This window comes from Tasmannia lanceolata, unplaced genomic scaffold (genome assembly GCF_043159265.1).
Source record: "Tasmannia lanceolata isolate RefF3 unplaced genomic scaffold, GAP_Taslan_0.1 ptg000008l, whole genome shotgun sequence".
In the NCBI taxonomy this organism is placed as follows: Eukaryota; Viridiplantae; Streptophyta; class Magnoliopsida; order Canellales; family Winteraceae; genus Tasmannia; species Tasmannia lanceolata.
Window position 1 is genome coordinate 19,125,849 of NW_027518685.1, and position 22,333 is coordinate 19,148,181.

At 39.0% G+C, this 22,333-nt stretch overlaps 1 protein-coding gene across 1 annotated transcript; it reads left to right on the plus strand.

Annotated features, from left to right (window-relative positions):
- Positions 1-855: 855 nt before the first annotated feature.
- Positions 856-15,533, plus strand: LOC143884677 (protein phosphatase inhibitor 2-like). The gene is made up of 5 exons (XM_077388360.1): positions 856-1,009; positions 1,533-1,586; positions 7,967-8,079; positions 8,291-8,464; positions 14,940-15,533. The coding sequence occupies exons 2-5, from the start codon at positions 1,582-1,584 to the stop codon at positions 15,206-15,208; spliced, it is 561 nt and encodes a 186-aa protein (XP_077244475.1). The 5' UTR covers positions 856-1,009; positions 1,533-1,581; the 3' UTR covers positions 15,209-15,533.
- The last annotated feature ends 6,800 nt before the right edge of the window (positions 15,534-22,333 follow it).

Sequence of the window (22,333 nt, forward strand, 5' to 3'; positions counted from 1 at the left end):
AATATCACTTCCCATTAATTAGGTCAATATATTATATATAAATGGATTATTAAAAAAATTAGCTCAATATTATGCATGGTTTTAAATATTGTGATATATCGATAAATATGATTAAATAGGGTAGGGATGAAACGGGCTGGGGTGGGTCGAGTCTAGGCCAACCCTAGGCCAACCAAAGCCAGGATTCCCTCAACCCCAACCAGATCCAACCTGAACCTTGAGTTGTGGAGGGTAAACCCTAATCCAAACTGCATCGAAATCTCTCAACCTTAACCTAATTCGTCTAACTAATTTTTCGCCAAGTCGGTCGGTTTGGCTTGGAGCAAGAATAAAAAATAACAAAAAAACATAATCCTAAAATTTTGAAAATTAATATGAAATTAGGAGATGGCTCAAGTCTAGTTTTCCAACTTCCAAGGCCCCGAACCCGACCCGACCCGAGTTTTTAAGCTTAAAAAAAAAATAAAAAATCATAAATGTTGGGTTTCACTCGGGTCAGGTTGCCAAGCCCTCAACCCGAATCCGCCCAAACTCAAACCGGACCCGAACTCAACCGGACCTGACCTTTTTTCCGGGTTCAACCCAACCCAAGTTGCACCCGTACTATTTTTGTATCTATTTGCAAATCTTTCTTTGTTTCAAATGGTTGGATCTCGGAATACAAATCTTATTTTTTTAAAAGATTTTTAAATTATTTTAGAGCGATGATAAATTCACACCCACTGTAGGATAATTCGCACCCAATGAAAGGAGGCTTTTTGACGTCAATTCACGTTAAAGTGGTGCGAATTATCCTACAGTAGGTGCGAATTTAATACGTAGCCTGTTTTTTCCACCCCCTTTTCTCTAGTCTGAATGATAAAAGAGCTTTTGTGGTATTATTTTTTAGATCTGAATAATTGTTTAGTCAAAGACGAATATCTTGTGGATTGATAGGAGAGCAATTAGGGTTCTGATTTTTTCTTCCCTTGTGATTTGTTTTGTTCGGTTTCCTCTCTTTATTATTAAGGTTAGAACTATTTCATGTTCCATATTCAATTCACGTATAATAGATTACAGATTGGTGTGTTTTTCGTGCTTGAATTTGGTTTCTAGGGTTAAGGTCTTTCTGGGTTTTAGGGTTTTGGGTTGCATGAGGAATTATTACTTTGTATTAGGTGTTATTTGACAACAAATTCTGATTTTCTGCTCTAATTGATTGAAATTTTGGTGTCAAACCTTCTAAAGTTCCTTAGTAGTAATTAGGGTGAAGGTTCTTGTAGTATGTTTGTGCATAGAAAAACAAAAACTAGGGTTTGCTAGAAAAAAGATGTGAATTTGATAGTCTTATAGGGCTTGCAGAGCTGTCGTGGCTGGGCAAGTCCTATTTGCTGATTTTTTTTTTGTGAATTGCTGTGTTTAGTAGGCGAAATTTCCAGTTTTGAAGACTAATATGCAAAAAACTCAGTTTCATCTTTTTCCCATATATTTCTTGTCTCTCTCTCTCTCTGTCTCTGATACTATCTTTTTTCTCTGATATTTGTATTTATTAGGTGGGAAGATTTCCCTCAGTTCCTAACTTTCTAGAAAAGGCTTTGGACGATGAGGTAACATTTTTACATTATTTGATCTATTCCTTTTTCTCTGATTGCTGCAAATATACTTATTGTTATTGTTGTTCTTCTTCTTCTTCTTCTTATTTTTCTTCTCCTTATTCGTATTCTTATTATTGTTTCTTAATTTTTTATAGTATTTTATTATTTCTGTTTGTTGACCTGATCCCTCTAATGTTACTCAAATTTTCAACTATTACTTGTCCCAGTTTATTTGTTTGTATGGGTTCTCTAAGCTAAGGGTCCACTTGGGTCGGGTTGGGTTGAGCTTTTGCTAAAAAATGAATTGAAATCAACCCAAACCTGACCGGATTTTATGGTAAAAGCTCAACCTAAATTCTCAAAAATCAACCCGTGCTGCATCCCTACTTTTAGCAATTTAGTGTAGTGATAAGGTTGTTATGATTTTTTTTTATTTTTTTTTTGAAATGGATGAGGTAGTTATGGTTACTTTTTTAAAACTCATCGAGTCATTCATCGACTCGCCCGAATCATCTCCCTTTTATCTTGGTTGAGTTCTTGTACAAGTCCGAGTTTTTCCCTACGAAGTCAATCAAAAACTCCTTTGACTTGCCCGAGTTAATGAAAAGTTGACCACACTAATCATTTACTCACTCGAATCAACTCCTTTTTTACTTGGGACGATTACACTTTCTATGTACTTACTCATTTCCAATGGGGCTTCTTACATGTTTCATGTTGACTTTAAATGACACTTCCCACATATTTTCTCTTGACTTTCTTAAGAGATTTCCGCTTCCCCCATTTTCTCTTCTGTAAACCCACCACTTCCCGCATCGCTTCTCGCACTCGCTCCCCACTTTGGCATCTATGGTTTCAACATAGAAATGTCATGATCTGGCCCTCATTACGTGCTAAGGCATTATAATTGATGAGTGACAGCTATAAATGTGGACAACTGAAGCAATTTAATGAATTTCCTTTCCTCTACAATACATGACATTAAAATTTGATAGTAGCAAGAGAAGGATGAGTCAAGAAATCTCTAGGATAAGAGCAAACTCCTTAGTTTTCCTATGGGTCACAATCAATTGATTCAACACCTCTCCCACTTCTTTACTACCTCAATTAGATTGATCAATATCAAAAGATGCTTTAGGGGTATCTCTTGGAGTCAATTGGTATTAAAGAAATCTTACTAGAGTTTCCATGTGAGCAAAGAGAAATAAAATCGCCATTTGATTGACAAGTCATTCTTTTGGAGTGACATGAGAGTCAAATACTGAAGAAATTGGGTACATATCTTGAAGCTCTGATTTTTTACCTGCAACGGCCACAACGTGCTTCAACGATCCGGAGAGAGAGAGAGAGAGAGAGAGAGAGAGAGAGAGAGAGAGAGAGAGAGAGAGGAAATGGACGACCGTTCAAAGAGTACAAAAATAAAAAAATCCATATCAAAGAGAAGTTATATAGATGTAGTTTCAGGAACTAGGGAGCAGAGAGATACTTGGAGGTTTGCAATGGAAGGGATCTCTAGGGTTTTCAAATGACGGAGAAGTGCTTGAGTTTAGATTCATCGACCTTCCTCTTCGGTAGCCATTGATTGAGGTCAGAGAGAGAGAGAGAGAGAGAGAGAGATGCCGAAGGCGATGTCGGGCGATCGAGAGGTAGGGAAATTGAGAGAGGGAGACAGGGTGCTGGCGGTGGAGATGGGAGGTGAAGAGAGGGAGAGAGGGTGCTGGCTCTTGGGAGATTGAGAGGGAGAACTAGGGAGAAGGGGCGATCGAGAGAGGGAGATACGGCATTGACGGTGGAGATGGAAGATGTCTGAGAGGAGACAAAGGGAGAGAGGGCGTTGGCGCCTGAGAGATCAAAAGAGAGGGAGACATAGGGAGAGGTGGCGTTAGCGATGGAAAGAACGGAAGGAGTTTGTGGTGGTGGAGAGCGTTTTCGCTGGACACATCGAGAGAGGAAGAGGGAGGGAGATGGACGGCAGTTACACGTCGATAGAAAGGGCGGTGAAAAGAGTTCGCGATCCTGTTTGCTGAAGAGAAAAAGGGGATACGTAGAGAGACCACACGCCTTTCATAGGAAATTTACGAAAAAATAAAGAAGGGATCATTATTAATGTAATAGTTTTCCTGACGTTTCATCTTAAAATTCTATCATTTGCATATGTTTCCATACATTTCTGGGATTTTATAAGATTTCCACTGAAATTTCCAGCCGAAACCGAACGATTTCCATTTTCGTGGTGACCGAAATCGAAATCGAAATTGATTACTAAATTTAAAACCTTGTTAGAAGTGAGAGACACTCCAATACATGTCAGTCGAGAGTAAAAATTAGTAAGAGAGGGGAACTCTTTATTACCTAGTCCACAAAGTGAGTAATACTTAGGGTTGATCATAGAGAAATTTGGCCAACGTAAACTCCTCTTGTTGTCTCTGATGCAAATTCCAAGTCACTAGACAAGGGATGATTCACAGCCAACTCCCGAATGCCTCTCAAAGACTCAAAGTACTGTAGTACTCACTGAGGGATTTATTTCCTTACAACATGAAAATATTCTTTGAAAGATGAGTAAGCATGCTTAAGATGACTAAGTATCCTTAACTGTGTCTCAATTTTCCTTTGGTGTGTCTAGGAACATAAAGTTAGCACTAAATTGTGAAGCTATGCTATTCCACAACCAGGTAATGATCTGATAGCTCCCTTAACCAATCCTCATATCCAAGGTTTGAAGCCTCGGTTTTGGTATGCATGTCAATCGCAATGGAAAGTGGAAACATTAACATGTCAATTTTGGTTGGACATGTTAGTGGAAACATTGTAAATGCAAATTTTGAAAATTTAAGATGAAACCTCAAGTTATGCTAGAATAATCACACATATACACTGTAAATCATCACATAAGCATGGCAGTCATCCATAATGGTCTAACAACATCGAGCACAACATAAATGTATTGAACATAAAATTTAGGATTTCACTCCATTAATTAATTCCATACAAAGTACAATATGATGACAAAGTATACAATGACCACCTCTCCCCCTAAGGACCCCCTAAGTCCCTAACACTATGTCAAGTAGTGCTCTTGCCAAAACCTTGAAACCGCTTATAACTCTTAGATATAATAATTGATGAGATACCGGGCAACCTGCACGAGCAATCCCAAACATGTGTACATGGATTGATTGTCAGGTGCTGATTGTGCTACCTGATATGAAGATGAGCCCTCGCCATGTGCATGAGCATACGAGCCATATGAAGTGCATGTTCGTGCCATATGGGTACCCATAGCCATAACCATACCCAAATGAAGCAATCAAACCCTACCCACTTACAAAAGATACAGGTCCATAACCATGCAAAATCATGGCAATGTGTGGAAAGATATGCAAATTATGAAAATTCAAGATGTAACTTCAAATTATGCTAGAATAAGCATAAATATACATCGTGAAACCCTCACATAAGCAAGGCAATCATCCACAATGGTCTCACAACATCGAACACCCAGTGACATGCGTCCTCACTCATGCTTGGAACAATAAGGTTCATTCTAAAGTCAAAAATGGGTACAACAACATAAATATATTGAACATAAAGTTTAGGAAACCACTCCATGAATTAATTCCATGAAAAGTACAATATACTGTCAAAGTACCACATTAAGAAAGTATATTTATATAACAAGTACTCCTGGCAAAACACGAATTAATGTGGTACCACGAATATAAGTAGTACTCCTGGCAAAACATTGTAACCACTTGTAATTGTTGGTACTCTTGAACATAATATTGATGAGATGCTGCACGAGCAATCCCCAAACGTGGGTACATGGCCTGCCCCATATAAAGATGAGCCTTACCCAACTCAACTCAACTCAACTAAACCTTTGTCCCAAACTAGTTGGGGTCGGCCAATGAATCCTTTAGAAAATTTTCATGAAGAAGGTAAAAGAATCTACCTGGCTCAAATTGACTAAGTCTAATCCTGACACTAGTTGGCTTCGTCTACATGGATCATTTTCTTCCATTCTCTCCTATCCAACGTCATGTTCCTAGCTATCAAGTCTTTCCTCACTGTTTCTACCCAAGTTGTTTTCGGTCTGCCCTTACCTCTTTTTACTCCATCAACTTGGCACGAGTCACTTCTTCTCACTTAAGCATCCAAAGGCCTACGTTGGATATGCTCAAACCATCTTGAGCGGTGCCCTCTCATCTTCTCATCAATTGGTGCCACCACCACCTTTTTACGGATGTCGTCCTTTTTAATTCTATCTAACCTTGTGTGGCCACACATCCATCTAAGCATTCGCATCTCCGCTACACTCGTACATGCTGCTTCTTGGTGGCCCAACGTTCTGAGCCGTACAACATAGCTGGCCTTACAGCTATCTTATAAAAGTTTCCCTTCAACTTGCTAGGTATTTTGATATATAAAAATTTCCCTTCATCTTTTGATATATAATTATATTTTTTTTTTCAACTAAATTTTTGTTCTTGTCAAAAACTCTTATGAGTCACGAGTCGAGTCGGGTCATGCGTCATAAAATTAAGAAATCAAGTCACGGGTTGACAACTATAAGTGATCAATGACTTACCTTGTGTCATAGTGAACACCTGCTTAACCTCATGGATCAGTAAAAAGCAAGAACAATTAGAAGATCTAGTGCTGAAGCTGAGTATGATTCTATTTCATCTACTACTATCGAGCTCACTTGGGTTCAAGAACTCTTCACATTGATTCTAGTTATCACACTCTCCACTGTGATAATCAAAGTGCAAATAAACTTTATGAGAGCCCCGTTTTTCAGGCCAAGACCAAAATCTACAGATACTATCATTTCATTCTAGATAAAGCAAAAAGTGGTGAGATTCTACATTTCATTCTAGATAAAGCAGAGAGTGGTGAGATTCTTTCTTAGTATATATTGAGTTGTGATCAAGTTGCTGACATATTTATGAAGAGTCTCACGGTCTCACCATTGGTCGTCATGTGCATCTTGTTGATAAGCTGATCATGCTTAGGAGAACACATCAACTTTAGGGGAGTGTTAAAATTAGCTTTATGTACACAATGTAACGCTTTCCCTTTATTAAGTTAATTTCCGTCCTTTTTTCACCAGGATATAAGATAATGTAAAGCTACAATTATAATGCAATAACCCAGACGGGGTTGGCGCTGGCTATTGTCGTGGGTTTGCTCCCCATAGACACGAGTCCGCTTGGAGTTACCTGTTGCACGTGATTTACTGGTGATTGCGTGCATCTATAGGGATTAGTCCCGCCCTAAAATGGGGTGGGGATACCCTATGTCATAAAAAACAATAAGAATACAATGAAACGTCTACGACTTGTCTCCTCTATCTATTATCCTCTCATCTTTTACATTCTTATGTTACATGTGACACACACACAGTGTGTACACATGTATATATTACACCGTCACTGTTTCTTATTAAATTCTAATTGATTGTGTATTATCCCTCACCCCAACCTCTGAACTTTTCAAGTAAGGTGAGAGTTAGAATTTCCGTTTACATACAGCCTCTGCACTTGGCCAGCTTTGAACCTCCAAAAACATTTCTGCTGCTAGCGAAAACTTACTTTACAATTTGAGCTCCATTGAAGTCAATATGGCAATGAGGAAAACAACATAATTAATGAAGAAGTTAATGAAATATGTCAATAAGGAAAACAATACAATTAATGAAGAAGTTAATGAAATATTATGTGAACCTTCCTACTAATTCATTTTAACTATTTTTTCTTGAATATTTTCGATTTCAGGATTGAGTGCGTTGACAGAATATAATGGTGATTCAATTTTTGGAAGTGATATATTTACCCCTTTTTTTACGTACACTAGAGGGGCTGTCCCAAGTTAAAAAAAAGGGTGAATATATTATTTCTCTAATTCTTTTTATAATTTCAAGTGTTTAATGTCCCACAGAGTAACTCTTTGACTTTTTCAAAAAAAGGAAAAAAGAGTAACTCTTTTGTGCTTTGGTTACTACAGTTAGCTCCAAGTAGTTATTCATGAAAGCGATTCAAGTTAACCTTTCATGTGGTTGAAAACACAATTTTGGTGTTGCCATTATTCATCATACTTTTTATAGCTACAATTTCACTGAAAAGGAAACTGGGGTTGAATATTCTGTTAAAGGCTTATTTACTGTAGGCTAATAAACTTACGAGGGTTGTTTCCAACCATTTGAGACATGCTTTTTAATGCTTTCTAGGCATGGTGTCGCAGCTATTGCTTCTAACATCTTCCTGTATACAATATTCAGTGTTTTTTTTTGTGGACTTAACATATTTGGATCTATGACATGTTCTTATCCAATGATAAAACAAAAATCATGCACTTAACCCATTTTGTTCATGCTTGATGGGTGTCAGTGGTCGTGTGACATGGAATGAGGCTAACTTGGATGAAATTGAGGCAAATAAACCTGTGAGGCAGAAAATCACTGAGCCTAAGACGCCTTACCACCCCATGATTGATGATGATGGTATGCTAATGTAGCCTTTTAGTACTGTGTATTTATTTTTTATTTTTTATTTTTTGACAACATAGGGTATCCCCAGCCCATTTAGGCCAGGACTAATCCCCACAGATGCATGCAATTGGTGTACTTGTTGCCTAGAGCTACCATGAAAATTGTATTGAAACTTGAAAGATTAATGTTGATGTGAACTAGATATTGTTGATTCTTCTTGCAGGTTCTATGTCACCAATACATGATTTTGATCAATGCATGGGTACTGCTGCACATGCTGAAGCTATACTAAGTGCTTTGAATGATGTATCTTCTTCAAGTAGAAAGTATTCCAAGCAGAGTGGGGGCTGGGCAGCTTTTGAAGATGAGGTAGATTCTATGGAACAAGGTGGTGAAGGTTGGTAGCTTCTCCTATTACTCATAGTTAAGCTTTATCTTGTTTTTTATGTTTCTTTCCCTTATTGTTTTTTGTCTTTTTGTGTTTAACATTTAAAATGATTCTAAGACTCATTTAATAAGACAACTTAATTCCAGGACTCTTTTAATAAGACAACTTGTCCTATGTGTTGATATTCATGATTTCTCTTTTTCTTTTTCTTATTTTAATTGTAGGTCTTACTGTCTAAAGGTATATTTTGATATGAAAATGTGATTTGTTCTGTCGTTGATAAGTACACCATATATTGGTGTACTTATATTGGTGTACACCGTGTATTGGTGCTTTCTTTCTTCTATGTCTTCTCTAATGGGGTGCTATTTTTTCCCCGTTTCTTTTTTGTATTTTTCCCTTTCTTTTCCTTTTCTTTTTCTTCTTTTTTGCATTTTATTTATTAATTGATTATTGCATTAGTTATGCTTAAATTCATATTACCATTAAAAAATGCTTAATTTAATATTTTGCATGCTTTCACTAATTTTAATTGTATATGTGGTTGTGTCCCCATTTAAATATGTTAGGGGGTTGCTGTGCCTGACACTATGTTCATGTCGACACGTGACACTCATGCTCATGTCCACAAATAATTGGTAATTTCACCAAGGGACCACATTTTACTTTGCTTCATCATCAAAAGCAATGGAATTCTCAAGTTAATAACTCCATAAAAGATTGGAATGATCACAATATATGGTGTACCGGTTTACGGGTGATTGCGCGCATCCATAGAGATTAGTCCCGCCCTAAAATGGGGTGGGGATACCCTATGTCATAAAAAAATAAAATAAAAAATAGCACCCCATTAGAGAAGACGTAGAAGAAAGAAAGCACCCCTATGTTTTTTTCCTATGATTTAGCCGACACTTTGAATTTATTGCTGACACACGTGTCCTACCTTGTCCGACACTCCTTTGGACACTTCTAAAATTTACCAATTTATTAAATGAATGTCATATTTATATTGTTACAAATTATAATAATAAACAATAATTTTATGTGTATGTATGTGTCACCATTTCTAAATTTTTAGATGCTTCGATTTCAGACAACTTGTATCCGTGTCAAAACTCGACACACGAACCCGTATCCACAAATCATGAACATATTTACTTTCTATTTTAGCCGTGTCCTCGTTTCTAAATTTTAGGGGTTTGCCGTGTCCGACACTCCGTGTCCGTGTCGCCACGCGACACTCGTGTCTGTGTCCACAAATCATAGCTTTTTTATTACCTTCCAAGAAAGCACCCCCCTATGCATTTTGATTTCCTTCCCCCTTGAGGGGTCTTTGTCATATTTATCTTTTTTGCTATTTGCTTTTCGTCTTGTACCAATCATCTTGATCTTTTTCTGCTTGTATCCCCTTTCCCTTGTGATGCAATTCTTTATCATTCAAAACGAAGATGGAAGAAGAACGGAGATGGAGGAAGAGGAAAAGAAGAAAAATTAAGATGGAGGAAGAAGAGGATGTGGTGAAGGACGAGAAACGGTAGAAGAAGAAGAAGAGCAGTGGGGGAAGCAGAAAGAAGAAGACGACTAAGGAGAAAGAACATGAAGAACATGGGGTAAAAAAGCCGGAGGAAGAGGAAAGAAAGTGAAAAAGACGGAGAAGCAGAAGAAGAATAAGAACAAAGATGGAGAAAGAAAAAGAGAAATATTCAGCAATACTGACATGATGTGTTTCCATGAATACAAATATTCTTCAATGCACGATGCGAATGCCGTCATCTGGATTGGAAGAGCTGACTTAGATCAAATTGGCAGCACAATGAAGTTAATGATGAGGTAATGATAAAATTTGAAAAAGCAAGTAATAAAGAAACTTCTCTTAAGCTACTTGTGAGCTCTATCTTGGTCATATATCTCTCCCAAGGCATAACTAGGTTAACTTGGCTGAGTTAATGATTGATTTGAACAGAGTTTTCATTATCTTGGGTGAGTCTTATATTTTATTGATTGGTAGGGCCAAAACCAAGTTGATTTCAGCAATTGACCTTATGTGTTTTGTAAACATTGGTTCATACATCCCTCAAAAGTGGTTAGGGATTAGGTTTGACTCCCGGACTATGATTCCACAAGCATATGTATCTTGGTCTCTAAATATGCCATGCTATATCAAGCTATATGTAAAAACCATAGTTAACTGAGTCTCTTTACAAGGTCAGAATCTTGCTTCAGAAGCTAAGTGCTTCTTGCTTCCAAAAATTAGCGGAAGTGCTCTTCCAACATGCTTCCTCTTAATTAAGAGTACACTTCCTAATTTAGGCGATTATTTTATTCTAATAAGCGTTTTTTCCTTTGGGTACTACCAAGGAGTAAATTTAAAACTTGAAAATCTCCTTTTGCACACTATAAAAGTCTTTACAACTTCAAAAATTCATTTAAGTTTCAAATAAAATGTGAAATTTTCTTTAAAAGCTTATCCCAACTCCTAACGCTTAATTATGGAGTACAATTTAACATTAAATTTAAATCTCTAAAAAATGTCAAATTTGTAAAACTATATATCCTTGAAACATGTTACCCTAATCAGCCATGAAGTCGTCCTTAACTTATAACCTTAACCTATATTTATCCTCCCTCCTTGGCCTACCACAACTTTTTATCTTTTGTATATTGATCATTCTCTTTAACTGACTTTTCCTACACTCTTCATGTTCACTTCCCATGGTGCTTCCCACACACTTCCTTTTTGCTATCCCTATCAACTCCGGTGCTTCTTGCCTTCCACATTTTCTCTTTCCGAATTGCTGGCATCCTACTTCTGCTTGCCTCATTGCTTACTGCCTCGGCAACTATAGTAGAAACTTGTATTTTATCACTAACTCACCCAAGGCAAAATTGGGTTGATTTGATTGAGTCAATTATAGTCCTGACCAATGTTACTGGAGTTGTTGGCCCGCTTACAGACTCGTGATCTGGGTCACATGACCTGAACATGATTCATTTGCGACCGGGACCGCCTAAAAATGGCAATCCGGGTCGCGCAATTTGTTTGCGACTCGAATCACTAAAGTGACAATCCGTAGGAGAGAAAGAGAGATGCACATCAAAATACGCTTGAGAGAGGGCAGATCCGAAATGGAAGAGTTGTTGGTCAAGCTCACCAAACTTGTCGATTGATTATGATTTTATACTCTTTCCTCATAAAGTTCAATTTTTCACCAATTTCCAATCCTCTTATATATCATATTTTGCGTTGGGAATCCATATTAGTGATAAGAGGTTTCAAATAATTCAGATTATAAATTTATTCAATCTTCGGGTGAATCTCCACACTTTCTAATTAAGATCAAACATACACAAGATCCATCACCTCTTAAGAAGTCAAAGCAACTAGGGCTCATTTTCCAATGCAACTGGAATAATATATATGAGAATATGCTTCGAAAACTCATGTGGCCCACATTTTTGGGGTGATCCAAAGCATTCATTTGAAAGGCCCTTCTATGGATAGGGTGTGTACCAAAAATCAGCCCTAGAATCATCCTAACCCAATCAAAGGTGGAAGGGAAAATGGACAGACACTGTTTCTGCCCATTTTTTCCCTCCACAAATGGCAAGGTTAGGATCATCCTATAGGGCTGATTTTTGGTACACACCCTATCCATGGAAGGGCCTTCCAAATGAATGCTTTGGATCCCCCCAAAAATGTGGGACCACATGTGTTTGTGAGCTCCTGCTTAGATAAGGTTATCTGAGCAGCTGCTCACAAACCATTTCCTTTATATATATATATATATATATATATATATATATATATATATATATATATATATATAGAGGAAAGTGTTTCTACTCGGCCGAGTAGAAAAGCTTATCTACTCCTCCCTTTAAAAAGTACAGTGGGCCCACACATTGTGGATGATCCAAAGCATTCATTTGATAGGTCTTATCATAGATAGGGTGTGCCCAAAAAATCAGCACCAAAGGGTCATCCTAGCCCTTCGTTTTGTTGGGCTAGGATGACCCTTTGGTGCTGATTTTTTGGGCACACCCTATCTATGATAAGACCTATCAAATGAATGCTTTGGATCATCCACAATGTGTGGGCCCACTGTACTTTTTAAAGGGAGGAGTAGATAAGCTTTTCTACTCGGCCGAGTAGAAACACTTTCCTCATATATATATATATATATATATATATATATATCTGTGTGTGTGTGTGTGTGTTTGTGAGGAAATGGTTTGTGTGCAGTGCATGGCTCACAAACCATAGGGGGGGGGGGGGGGGGGGGGCACATTTTTGGGGGGATCCTAAGCATTCATTTGGAAGGTCCTTCCATGGATATAAGGTGTGTACCAAAAATCAGCTCTATAGGATCATCCTAACCCAATCAAAGGTGGAGGGGAAAATGGACAGACACTGTTTCTGCCCATTTTTTCCCTCCACAAATGGCAAGGTTAGGACGATCCTATAGGGCTGATTTTTGGTACACACCATATCCATGGAAGGGCCTTCCAAATGAATGCTTTGGATCCCCCAAAAAATGTGGGGCCACATGTGTTTGTGAGCTCCTGCTTAGATAAGTTTATCTGAGCAGCTGCTCACAAACCATTTCCTTTATATATGTGAGGAAATGGTTTGTGTGCAGCTACACAGATAAGTTATCTATGCATGGCTCACAAACCATTGGGGGGGCACATTTTTGGTGGGATCCAAAGCATTCATTTGGAAGGCCGTTCCATGCAAAGGGTGTGTACAAAAAATCAGCCCTATAGGATATCCTAACCTTGCCATTTGTGGAGGGGAAAAATGGGCAGGGTTAGGATGATCCTATAGGGCTGATTTTTTCCCTCCACAAATGGCAAGGTTAGGATGATCCTATAGGGCTGATTTTTCGTACACACCCTATCCATGGAAGGACCTTCCAAATGAATGCTTTGGATCCCCCCAAATATGTGACCCCCCCCCCCCCAAACAATGGTTTGTGAGCCATGCACATATAAGCTTATCTGTGCAGCTGCGATTTGCTAGCGTCTGTCGCAGAAACCATTTCGTGGATGGTCTGTTGCATCTGACCGCAGCCACCTCATGAATGAAGACAAAATCGGCTGAAAAGTGAGCCTCCGTGGCTGCTGTCAGATGCAACAATACCAGAGCGACCAGAATTAGCACTCCAAAACAACTTGCGACTCCAAGTATCTAATAAACTAAGCCTACCCCATCGTACCACGCACCGGCTAACCATCATACATTTGTATCTTGTACCTGCTCCTGTACCACATACCTGAACGAACTGCATTCCAAGTAACATTGGTCCCAAAATGTTATGATTGACTTGGATGAATCAAAAGAGTTTTTGATCAACTCAGATGAACCACTCAAATACCTATAAAATTCTCATACTTTTGAAATGTTTTACACCTATTTTAGCATCCATAGAATGTCTGGTGCAAATCGAGAGGGTCAGATCACATCAATGTCTGACACTATTATTTATTTTTATTTTATTTTTTGTGCTTCTCTTTTTTTATTAATTATAGAGCTTTGTTTTTTTTAATGGTAATTAGAGAGCTTTGTTTTTATTAATTAGAGAGCTTCGTTAGTGAGGGAAGGGAAATTACAATGAAGAAAACACCCACAAAGTACATGCCACGAGTTGTTATTTATCAGCGATATCCTTTTCCATTCCAATGTCTCTATCCGTAGTAGTGCTCAAGAAGTCAGGATAACAACCTAACTATTCCATGATTGGGTTGAGTCGTAAACAATCACAATTTTTTCTGCTTGATAACTAGTTGGTGGCCATCAAACCCATGTGGCACACTATCTTACTATCTAAGTGGCCCCTTCCACCAGCACATGTGCGCACCCACACACCCCACGCCAAGTAGAAAGCTTTAAAGTCCCTTGAAGAATCCAAGTCTCAGATCAACTTGTGCACTGATTCATAGCTGAATAATTATTGAATAAACCATTGGTCATGTGAGCAATGGTGAGATGCCATATGTACTCAGACGGAAATTCTTGTGCTCAATCTTGCTGAAAATCAGCTGGGCAGCAACTGCTTGTCTGGCTTCTACCCTTGGGGAAATTGGTAAAGAACACAAGGAGACATTGGTAAAGAAGTTGACCATTATGCTGTTTCTGTATTTAGTCATCTAAATTCGCATTTGTGCATGTGTTTCCTTCTAGCACTGTTTAAGCGGAGTACTGAAGAATTATGTTCTCTTTTTTTATGTGCCTATATTATGCCCTGTTGTTTGAGATTGTCACAACTGATTGTGGGCTCCAGACCAATTATGTGACTCAAAACTAAACATAATTTTGAGTCCTCTAATCAGTTTGGGGCCCACAATCGGTTGCCACAATCTCAAACGAACAGTGCATACCTGTTATAATGCACCTGATGATGGTTATTGTAATCTATCGAACAAAGGTTATCCTGATTGATCATCTCTCATTTTTCCTATTTTTGTTCGTACTCGCTCACAGATTTTGACTTGGATGAGGACAGATTGAGTTTCAAAGAGCAGCGGAGGGTTCACTATGATGAATACCGAATGGTGAAAGAACTCCAGCGAAAGGGTTCCCTCGGTGATGCAGCTTATATAGATAATGGCAGTTGTAAAGAGATGGCAGAGAAATGTGATTCGTCTTCATCTTTGACAGGTGGAATGAGGGCACTGGACATGGAGGTGGGTGAATCTTTGCCTTCGCAACAACAGCAGGAACCATCTCCAAACCACAAAGAGCGAGCTTAGAAACAATGCTGACTTGAGTAGTCCTTCACCTTTGAGGTGTGTTATTATTTTTGGTACATGTTACTTTTGTGTGCTTAATACCATGTTATTATATATATTTTGAAATGGGATTTGCTAGGCAATTTTGTGGAAAGCCATTTCGTGGCTCACTTTTTCAGGCGAGGACAGCCACTTCATAGCAGATTTTGTCCTGTTCATTTACTTCATCTAAGGTGGTTGTTCTCTCCTGCAAAAGTGGGCTGTGAAATGGCTTTCTGCAAAATTGTGTAGGAAATCCGACATATTGATTCCATTCGAAGAAAAAATCCTGACATATTGACACTTTTGGTTCCCACATGCTGGGCCCATTGATCTTTCCGGCAACCATACGATGGTCTATTTCTGTTTACCCCACATTGATCGGATGATCCTATTCAATTGATTGATCAAGTACCGATCAAGTTTCCACCAACAAAAGTTAAACCATTGATTTTAGTACACCTTAAAACCATTGAATTTTGTCTTGCCTTTATGCTATGGATAGGATGTTCGTTCAGTGCAGCTGTGCAGGGCCAGGACCATGTCTGGGTGCAACTGGGTTGGGTTGGATTTAGGCCAACCCAAAATTTCAACCCTAACCCGACCCAATCAGAGCCTTGGGTCAAGGAGAGTTGACCCTAACCCAACCAAACCCAAGGAAATGCCAACCCAAGCTGAGTCGAAACGGGGGTTGAACCCGTCAGGTTCAGGTTGAGCCCCCAAGTTGCACCTAGGACCATGTGAGTGCCCTCATGATAGTTGACACAATGAACAATATTTTATTATACATGTGTGTTTGGAGGCAAAATTGTAGATGGTTCAAAGGTCAGGGTCGTGCCACACTGCCATGAAAGATCCACTTTGCAATGAATCGATCAACTACGATGTGCATTTGTTAATGATGCTTAAGCCGACCCATTGAATGCTTTGGCACATGTAAGAGAGACCATTCACTTCGGTTTCAAAGCATGACAATTTAGAGTGAACAATTGAGCAGACCATTCTTAGACAGGAACAAGCAGCAAAAATGGTGTGGTTTATATGGGATTTGCTAGCGTCCATTGGAGAAGGCATTTCGCGGATGGGCTGCTCCATGTGAGAGCAGCCACACAGGTTCACTTTTCAGCAGATTTTGTCTTTATTCATGAGGTGGGTGCTCTCACATGCAACAGCCATCCGCAAAATGCCTTCTGCGATGGATGCTAGCAAACCCTGGATTATATACTAAGGCCCTGTTCGTTTTAAGATTATGGCAACCGATTGTGAGTGCTAAACCGATTATTGGACTCAAATATAAAAATAATTTTTAGTCCCATAATCAGTTTGGCTCTCACAATCAGTTGTCATAATCTTAAACGAACAGAGCCTAAGTTTCAATGAATAATCAGTAGGGGTGCAACTTGGGTCGGGTTCTACCTGAAAAAAGGTCAGGCCGAGTTCAGGTTTGGGTTGACTTTTCTCAAGGAGGAAGGATGTCAAACCACTCCAAGTCCAACCTCCTAACCCCACTCCTAGCCAAAGAGTCCGCCTCCCCATTAGCTGACTTCCGAACATGATTGAAAACAATAGATGAGCCTTCCATTAAATCATCAATTTCATAAAAAATTGAAGAGAATCTCCAAGGAGGCAACTCCAACCCCTTCAACCATCTTATCACATTCCAAGTGTCTCCCTCCACAATAGTGATATCCATGCTATCTCTATCAAGCCTTTTTATGCTATGATAAACAGCCATCACTTCGGCCTCCGAGGCATCACAAACTCCAAGAGGGCCGGAATAAGCCCAAATAACTTCCCCACAAGCATCTCGACACAATCCACTAGCTCTGGCAACTTCCCCACAAGCATCTCGACACAATCCACTAGCTCTGGCGGGTTCCCGAAACTCGACCCATCATATTAATCGGTACGATTCTTCGTTTTATTAAAAAAAAATAAAAATCAAATCATTGACGGGAGATATGAATGAGAATTTTTTACAATCATCTCGAGTGACGTTTTAATTCTGTATTTTAAGTTTATTCTTTTGCCCTCGTACGTTTTTGATGATGTAGAGAAGAAGTTGTCTATTAGCGGGGTGTTGTTTAGCTATCAATATCAGTGAAGATCCTCTGAATTATTATTTTGCACATGCTCTTCTGTCCATTGATTTGGAAGTTTGACCCATCATGAATTCATTCTGTGCTTTCAAATTGGAAGCTGCTTTTGCCACCGTACTTTTTTGGAATCTTTTCAACCACCAGAAAACTTGCCAAGATGACTCAGTGACCCGTCGAGTCAACTCAGAATGTCTATATGCTCCGAGTCATGCGAATCATGCATGATTGTGCACTTTTTTTCTGCATGAGATACAGAGAATCAGAGATAGAAGAAAATTGTGCACTAATTAATGTTTGGTCTCAGTTTTGGATGAAATAGATGTATGACCAGTTTTTAGAAAATTAATGAAGATATTAATTTACAATTTTAACCTAAGAAAGATTTCCATCTCTACGAGTTCTTCAACATGTATTTTATTTTATTATATTTTTATGGGAATTTGCTAGCGTCCATCACAGAAGGCATTTCAACAGCCACACCAGCTCACTTTTCAACAGCTTTTGTCTTCATTTATGATGTGGCTGCTGCCAGATGCAGTAAGCCATCTGCGAAATGCCTTCTGCGATGGATGCTAGCAAATCCCATTATTATAATATATGAGTTTGTACGGTACAAAATTTTAATATAGGGATTTGCTAGGGACCATTGCAGTAGGCCTTTGTCGGGTTGGCAGTTGCATGAGAGAGCAGCCACCTCAGATGAATTAAATGAATAAGACAAAATCTGTTGAAAAGTGAGCCTATGTGGCTGCTCTCTCATGCAACAGCATATAGCCAAATGCCTTATACAATGGCCCATAGCAAATCCCTTAAATGTAGACCCCTAGCAAATCGCTTCAAGTGTGCAAAGGAAAATGAGACTTCCACCTCCTTTACAAGCATTTCTATCCCCATTTGTAGTCTTTTGCTAAAGAGGGCTTCTTCTTTTTTTACGAAAAAACATAGAAATAAAGTCACTTTAACTAAAGATGAACAAATGGGGATGAAAATACTAGAAAAGGGTATGGAAATATTATTTTCTTCTACATTTTAATTTTCTTGAATTTTGCTATTCCTTTTTTATCTATTATTTTATTTTTTGCTATTTTCATGAACTTTCTTTTTTAAAGTTCGAGTGGCAAATGAATTGATGACTCGTCCAAGCTGTCATTTCAGCCTACTCGAGTCAAAAATTGAGGCTCAATCGATTCTTACCTTGGATTTGCTAGGGACAATCACAGGAGGCATTTTGTGGCTGGGCTATCGCACGCGAAAGGAGCCACCTCAGATGAATAAATGAATAGGACAAAATCTGAGCCTCTATGGCTGCTCTCACATGCAACAGCCCAACCGCGAAATGTCTTACTGCGATGGTCCCTTGCAAATCCTTTCTTACCCAATCCCAAGTTAGTGCATTCTAACTTTATCTCTTCTACTCGACTTCCCTCCAACCTTTCCTCGTTCCTCCTCCCCTCTTTGTCGCATCCCATGCGACCAAAATGAAGCACAAGCCCGAATTTGTCATTTTCATTCACACCTCTATGGCAGCATTCGAATTTAGAGTAGAAGATGTTATAACCTTTAAATTATTTTATAGTATGGCTCTGGTTCTGTGAAGATATTATGTTGTGAGGAGGTCATGGGATTCCTAAGGAGATGGTTGAAAGCATAGAGTGATAGCCAACAACTTTTGGGGTTTTGTTGGGCTTTCTCTTTTATATAGAGACAAGATGGATGATTTCTCCAACCTCTCCCCATGTGATATAGGATTTTAGTTTTCTTGTTGGCCATGCGTGCCTGTTTGTATTGAGAAATGCATAGCAAAAAAGGGCAATGTGGGTCCCTTTTTCATGTTGGGATCCCAATATTAATCGAAGATTTTTGGGGCCTTGAGAGCACTTGATACGTCTCGTTTGTTGTGCACCCATTTGCCCATCCAACCAAATTCACTACTTTAAAAAGAGATTCTTTGAGGGAAGCTCAAGTAATTGAAAACAAAGAGTTTGAAGGGAGATCCAAGAGCCCCTCTTGTTGAATTCCTCTTGCCCAAAGCAATAAAAATTTCTTCAAGTCAAACTTATTACACCTTCATAAAAGAGATCCAGTTCCTTGTGAGAGAGAGGGTACAACAAAAGCGTGATTAGCACTCCAAAAGTGTGGGATTAGTGTCATAAAAAGATTATTGGTGGTATTCTAATTGTCCCCCATATCATCTTATCCCTTGCATTTCTTTTCTTTTCCTCTCTCACATCTGAGAATTTTTTTTGTATAATTTACGGATAATGCCGGCCGTATTAGACATAAACAGAGATTAATTAATGTAACGTATAAAATAAGGCGCGGAATGTCGCGGAGCACGTGTAAGCTCCACAACGATCCAAAAGAAAGATTGGAATAGCAGACAAGCGTGTCCCACTGTGAGCTCAGATTCTTGGATGAATTGGAATGGTTAGAAAGGAAATTGTATTATTCTACTAGAACAGATGGCCCTCTGATAATGAGAAAGATTTTTAAGATCCAATAGCGGAAGCAAGGGAATCCGATCACTTCGTAATCACAGATCAATAAGATAGTAGTGTTCGAATCGAATCGAACTGATTTAACTTTTAGTAAACCATAATCGAAAAGAAGCTTAATTAATTTTCTTAAGCATGAAGCCACACTCAATGATGTTACCTGAGTCTGCAAAAATAATACCCCCACTATATAACAAGATATGAAATCCATAATCGAAATCTTATTTCTTGTACCCAAATATAAAACAAAAAATTCTCTCAGACATATCTTATCACCTTTCACTGTCAGTGTCATTAAATGAAGCCTTGTCTTTTTTATCTCAAGCTCTATGTAGAATCTTATAAAAGCATGCTCATGACAAAATACCCTAGCTAAAACCCTGCAGCATTGCTCTTTCTTTCCACTATATTTCCCGTCTCTCTTTTCTTACCTATAGGTGGAACTCGCTCGGGTTCGGAAGCTCGCTCGAGCTCGGCTAGGAAAAAGCTCGGCTCGAATCCTTAACGAGCCGAGCCGAGCTGGCTGGCCAGGCTCGTTAAGCTTAATGAGCCGAGCCCAAGCTAGGCCAGGCTCGGCTCGGCTCGTTAAGAATTTAATATATTTAAATATATATATTATATATTAATATATACACTAAATGGATTGTCCAGAGAGTGAAAGGGGGAGGCAAAATATGTCACTTCTTTTTTGGAACCCCATTTGTTACTTAGACCACCCCCGTAGTGTAAAAAGAGTAGTCAAATTATACTATATAGGGCTGTCCAGGGAAGATGAGGGGTGTGAACTTAATATAACCCGAGCTCGGTAAGGCTCGCGAACCTGACCGAGCCGAGCCGAGCTCGAGCCTGAGCCCGAGCCGAGCTTTTGAGCTTCACGAGCCGAGCCGAGCCTGGCCAAGCTCGGCTCGGCTCGTTTACACCCCTAGTGGAAATATAGTCATATGAAAGAAAAGCCAAAACAAAAGGGGTGCAAATATCATTCATGAATTCCCATCACTTATTTTCCCCCATGGTAAGGTTGCAACCTGGGCCTTTTTTTCCCGACCCGCATCGACCCGACCCTAAAATAACATGAGTCAAGTTTATAACTCACGGGTCTTGGGGTGGGTCTAGTTTCAGGTTGAGAGACCTGACCCAATCTCGAGTCAGGTCGGGTTTAAAGACAAAAACCCCACACCCAGACAGACGCTTACAGGTGTGCTATGATTTTCTTGAATATCTATTAAATAACATGTCAAGTTATTTTCAAGTATATTGATACTGAGGTGAACATGTTTTTGATTGACAACTTAAATTTAGAGAATTTTAGTCGTTTTCTACAATCTTTGAAATTATTCAGTGCTGAAAGTTAAAAGCCCAACCTAACCCGCCCTACCCGAGTTGTGACCCAACTCCATCGTATGAGAGAAGTAGACTCTAATTGTAGCTTCCAAACATAGTTATGGCAACTGGTCGAGGTTTTTGTTTTCATCTTTTAATACGTATTCCACCATTAAAAAAGAAAAAAAGAAAAAAAAGGTTATGACGAGTGGGTCACAGCAAGAACCCTTGCTAGGCAATATATGACTTCCCTAGCCACTTATCAGAGGACATGTGCACCTGAGTTACGAGCCGCAACTCGGCCGAGTAACAATTTTCATAATGACGAGGTGGAGCCACTACCAGATTATTGAGACTGGCTAATCATAACCAAACCCTTTTAATTAGTGACTTCTGGTACCCTTGGATTGGTTTGTCTTGCAACAGAAAACACCATGACCCTAACAGAGGGCAGATATAAATTAGGTGGGGTGGCCCATACCAAAATCTCGAATAGTAATATATGCTCCCTTTGCTTAGTCTCCTTAAGCACTTCTTTTATTAATTAATTGAAGCATTTGGTATAATGGAGGGCCATAATTTCTACTGCTGTGGGACCCTTTGCTTGAGATTTTTTCTTTTTTCTTTCTTTAAACAAAAAATGGAGAGCTTTCATTGCCTCACCAAACTCCACTTTTTCTTCCCTCTTTCCTACAACCGCAGGAGTACTTTTTCCAACGGTCGGTAAAGGGCCCAATTGAGTTGACTATCCAACGGCTGTTCAGCGCACCGTACGGTACACCAGATCAATCCTCGCCGCTCATTCTACCCTCGTGCTTTGACCGAGATTCGTCCATTAGCTCGGTTTCAACTCGCGAGTTTTTGATGGGTTCTTATTTCTCTCCTTTATTTTGTTTTTAAATTGGAAATTGAAATCTGTTATAAATTTTGGGTGATGATAAATTCGCACCACCTTTAGGATGATTCACACCCCTGTAACGTTAATTGACGTCAAAAGAGTGTTAAAGTTTGACGTTTTTTTTTTTTTGATGTCAATTCATGTTAAAGGGGTGCGTATCATTCTACAGGGGGTAAGAATTTTATCATCCCCAAAAAATTCTCTCATTTATGACGGAAAATGGAAGAATAAATTATACACCAAGATTCCTTCGCCCACCTCTTGGAGTGAGCTCTAAAAAGTCTAGGCAAAGGAC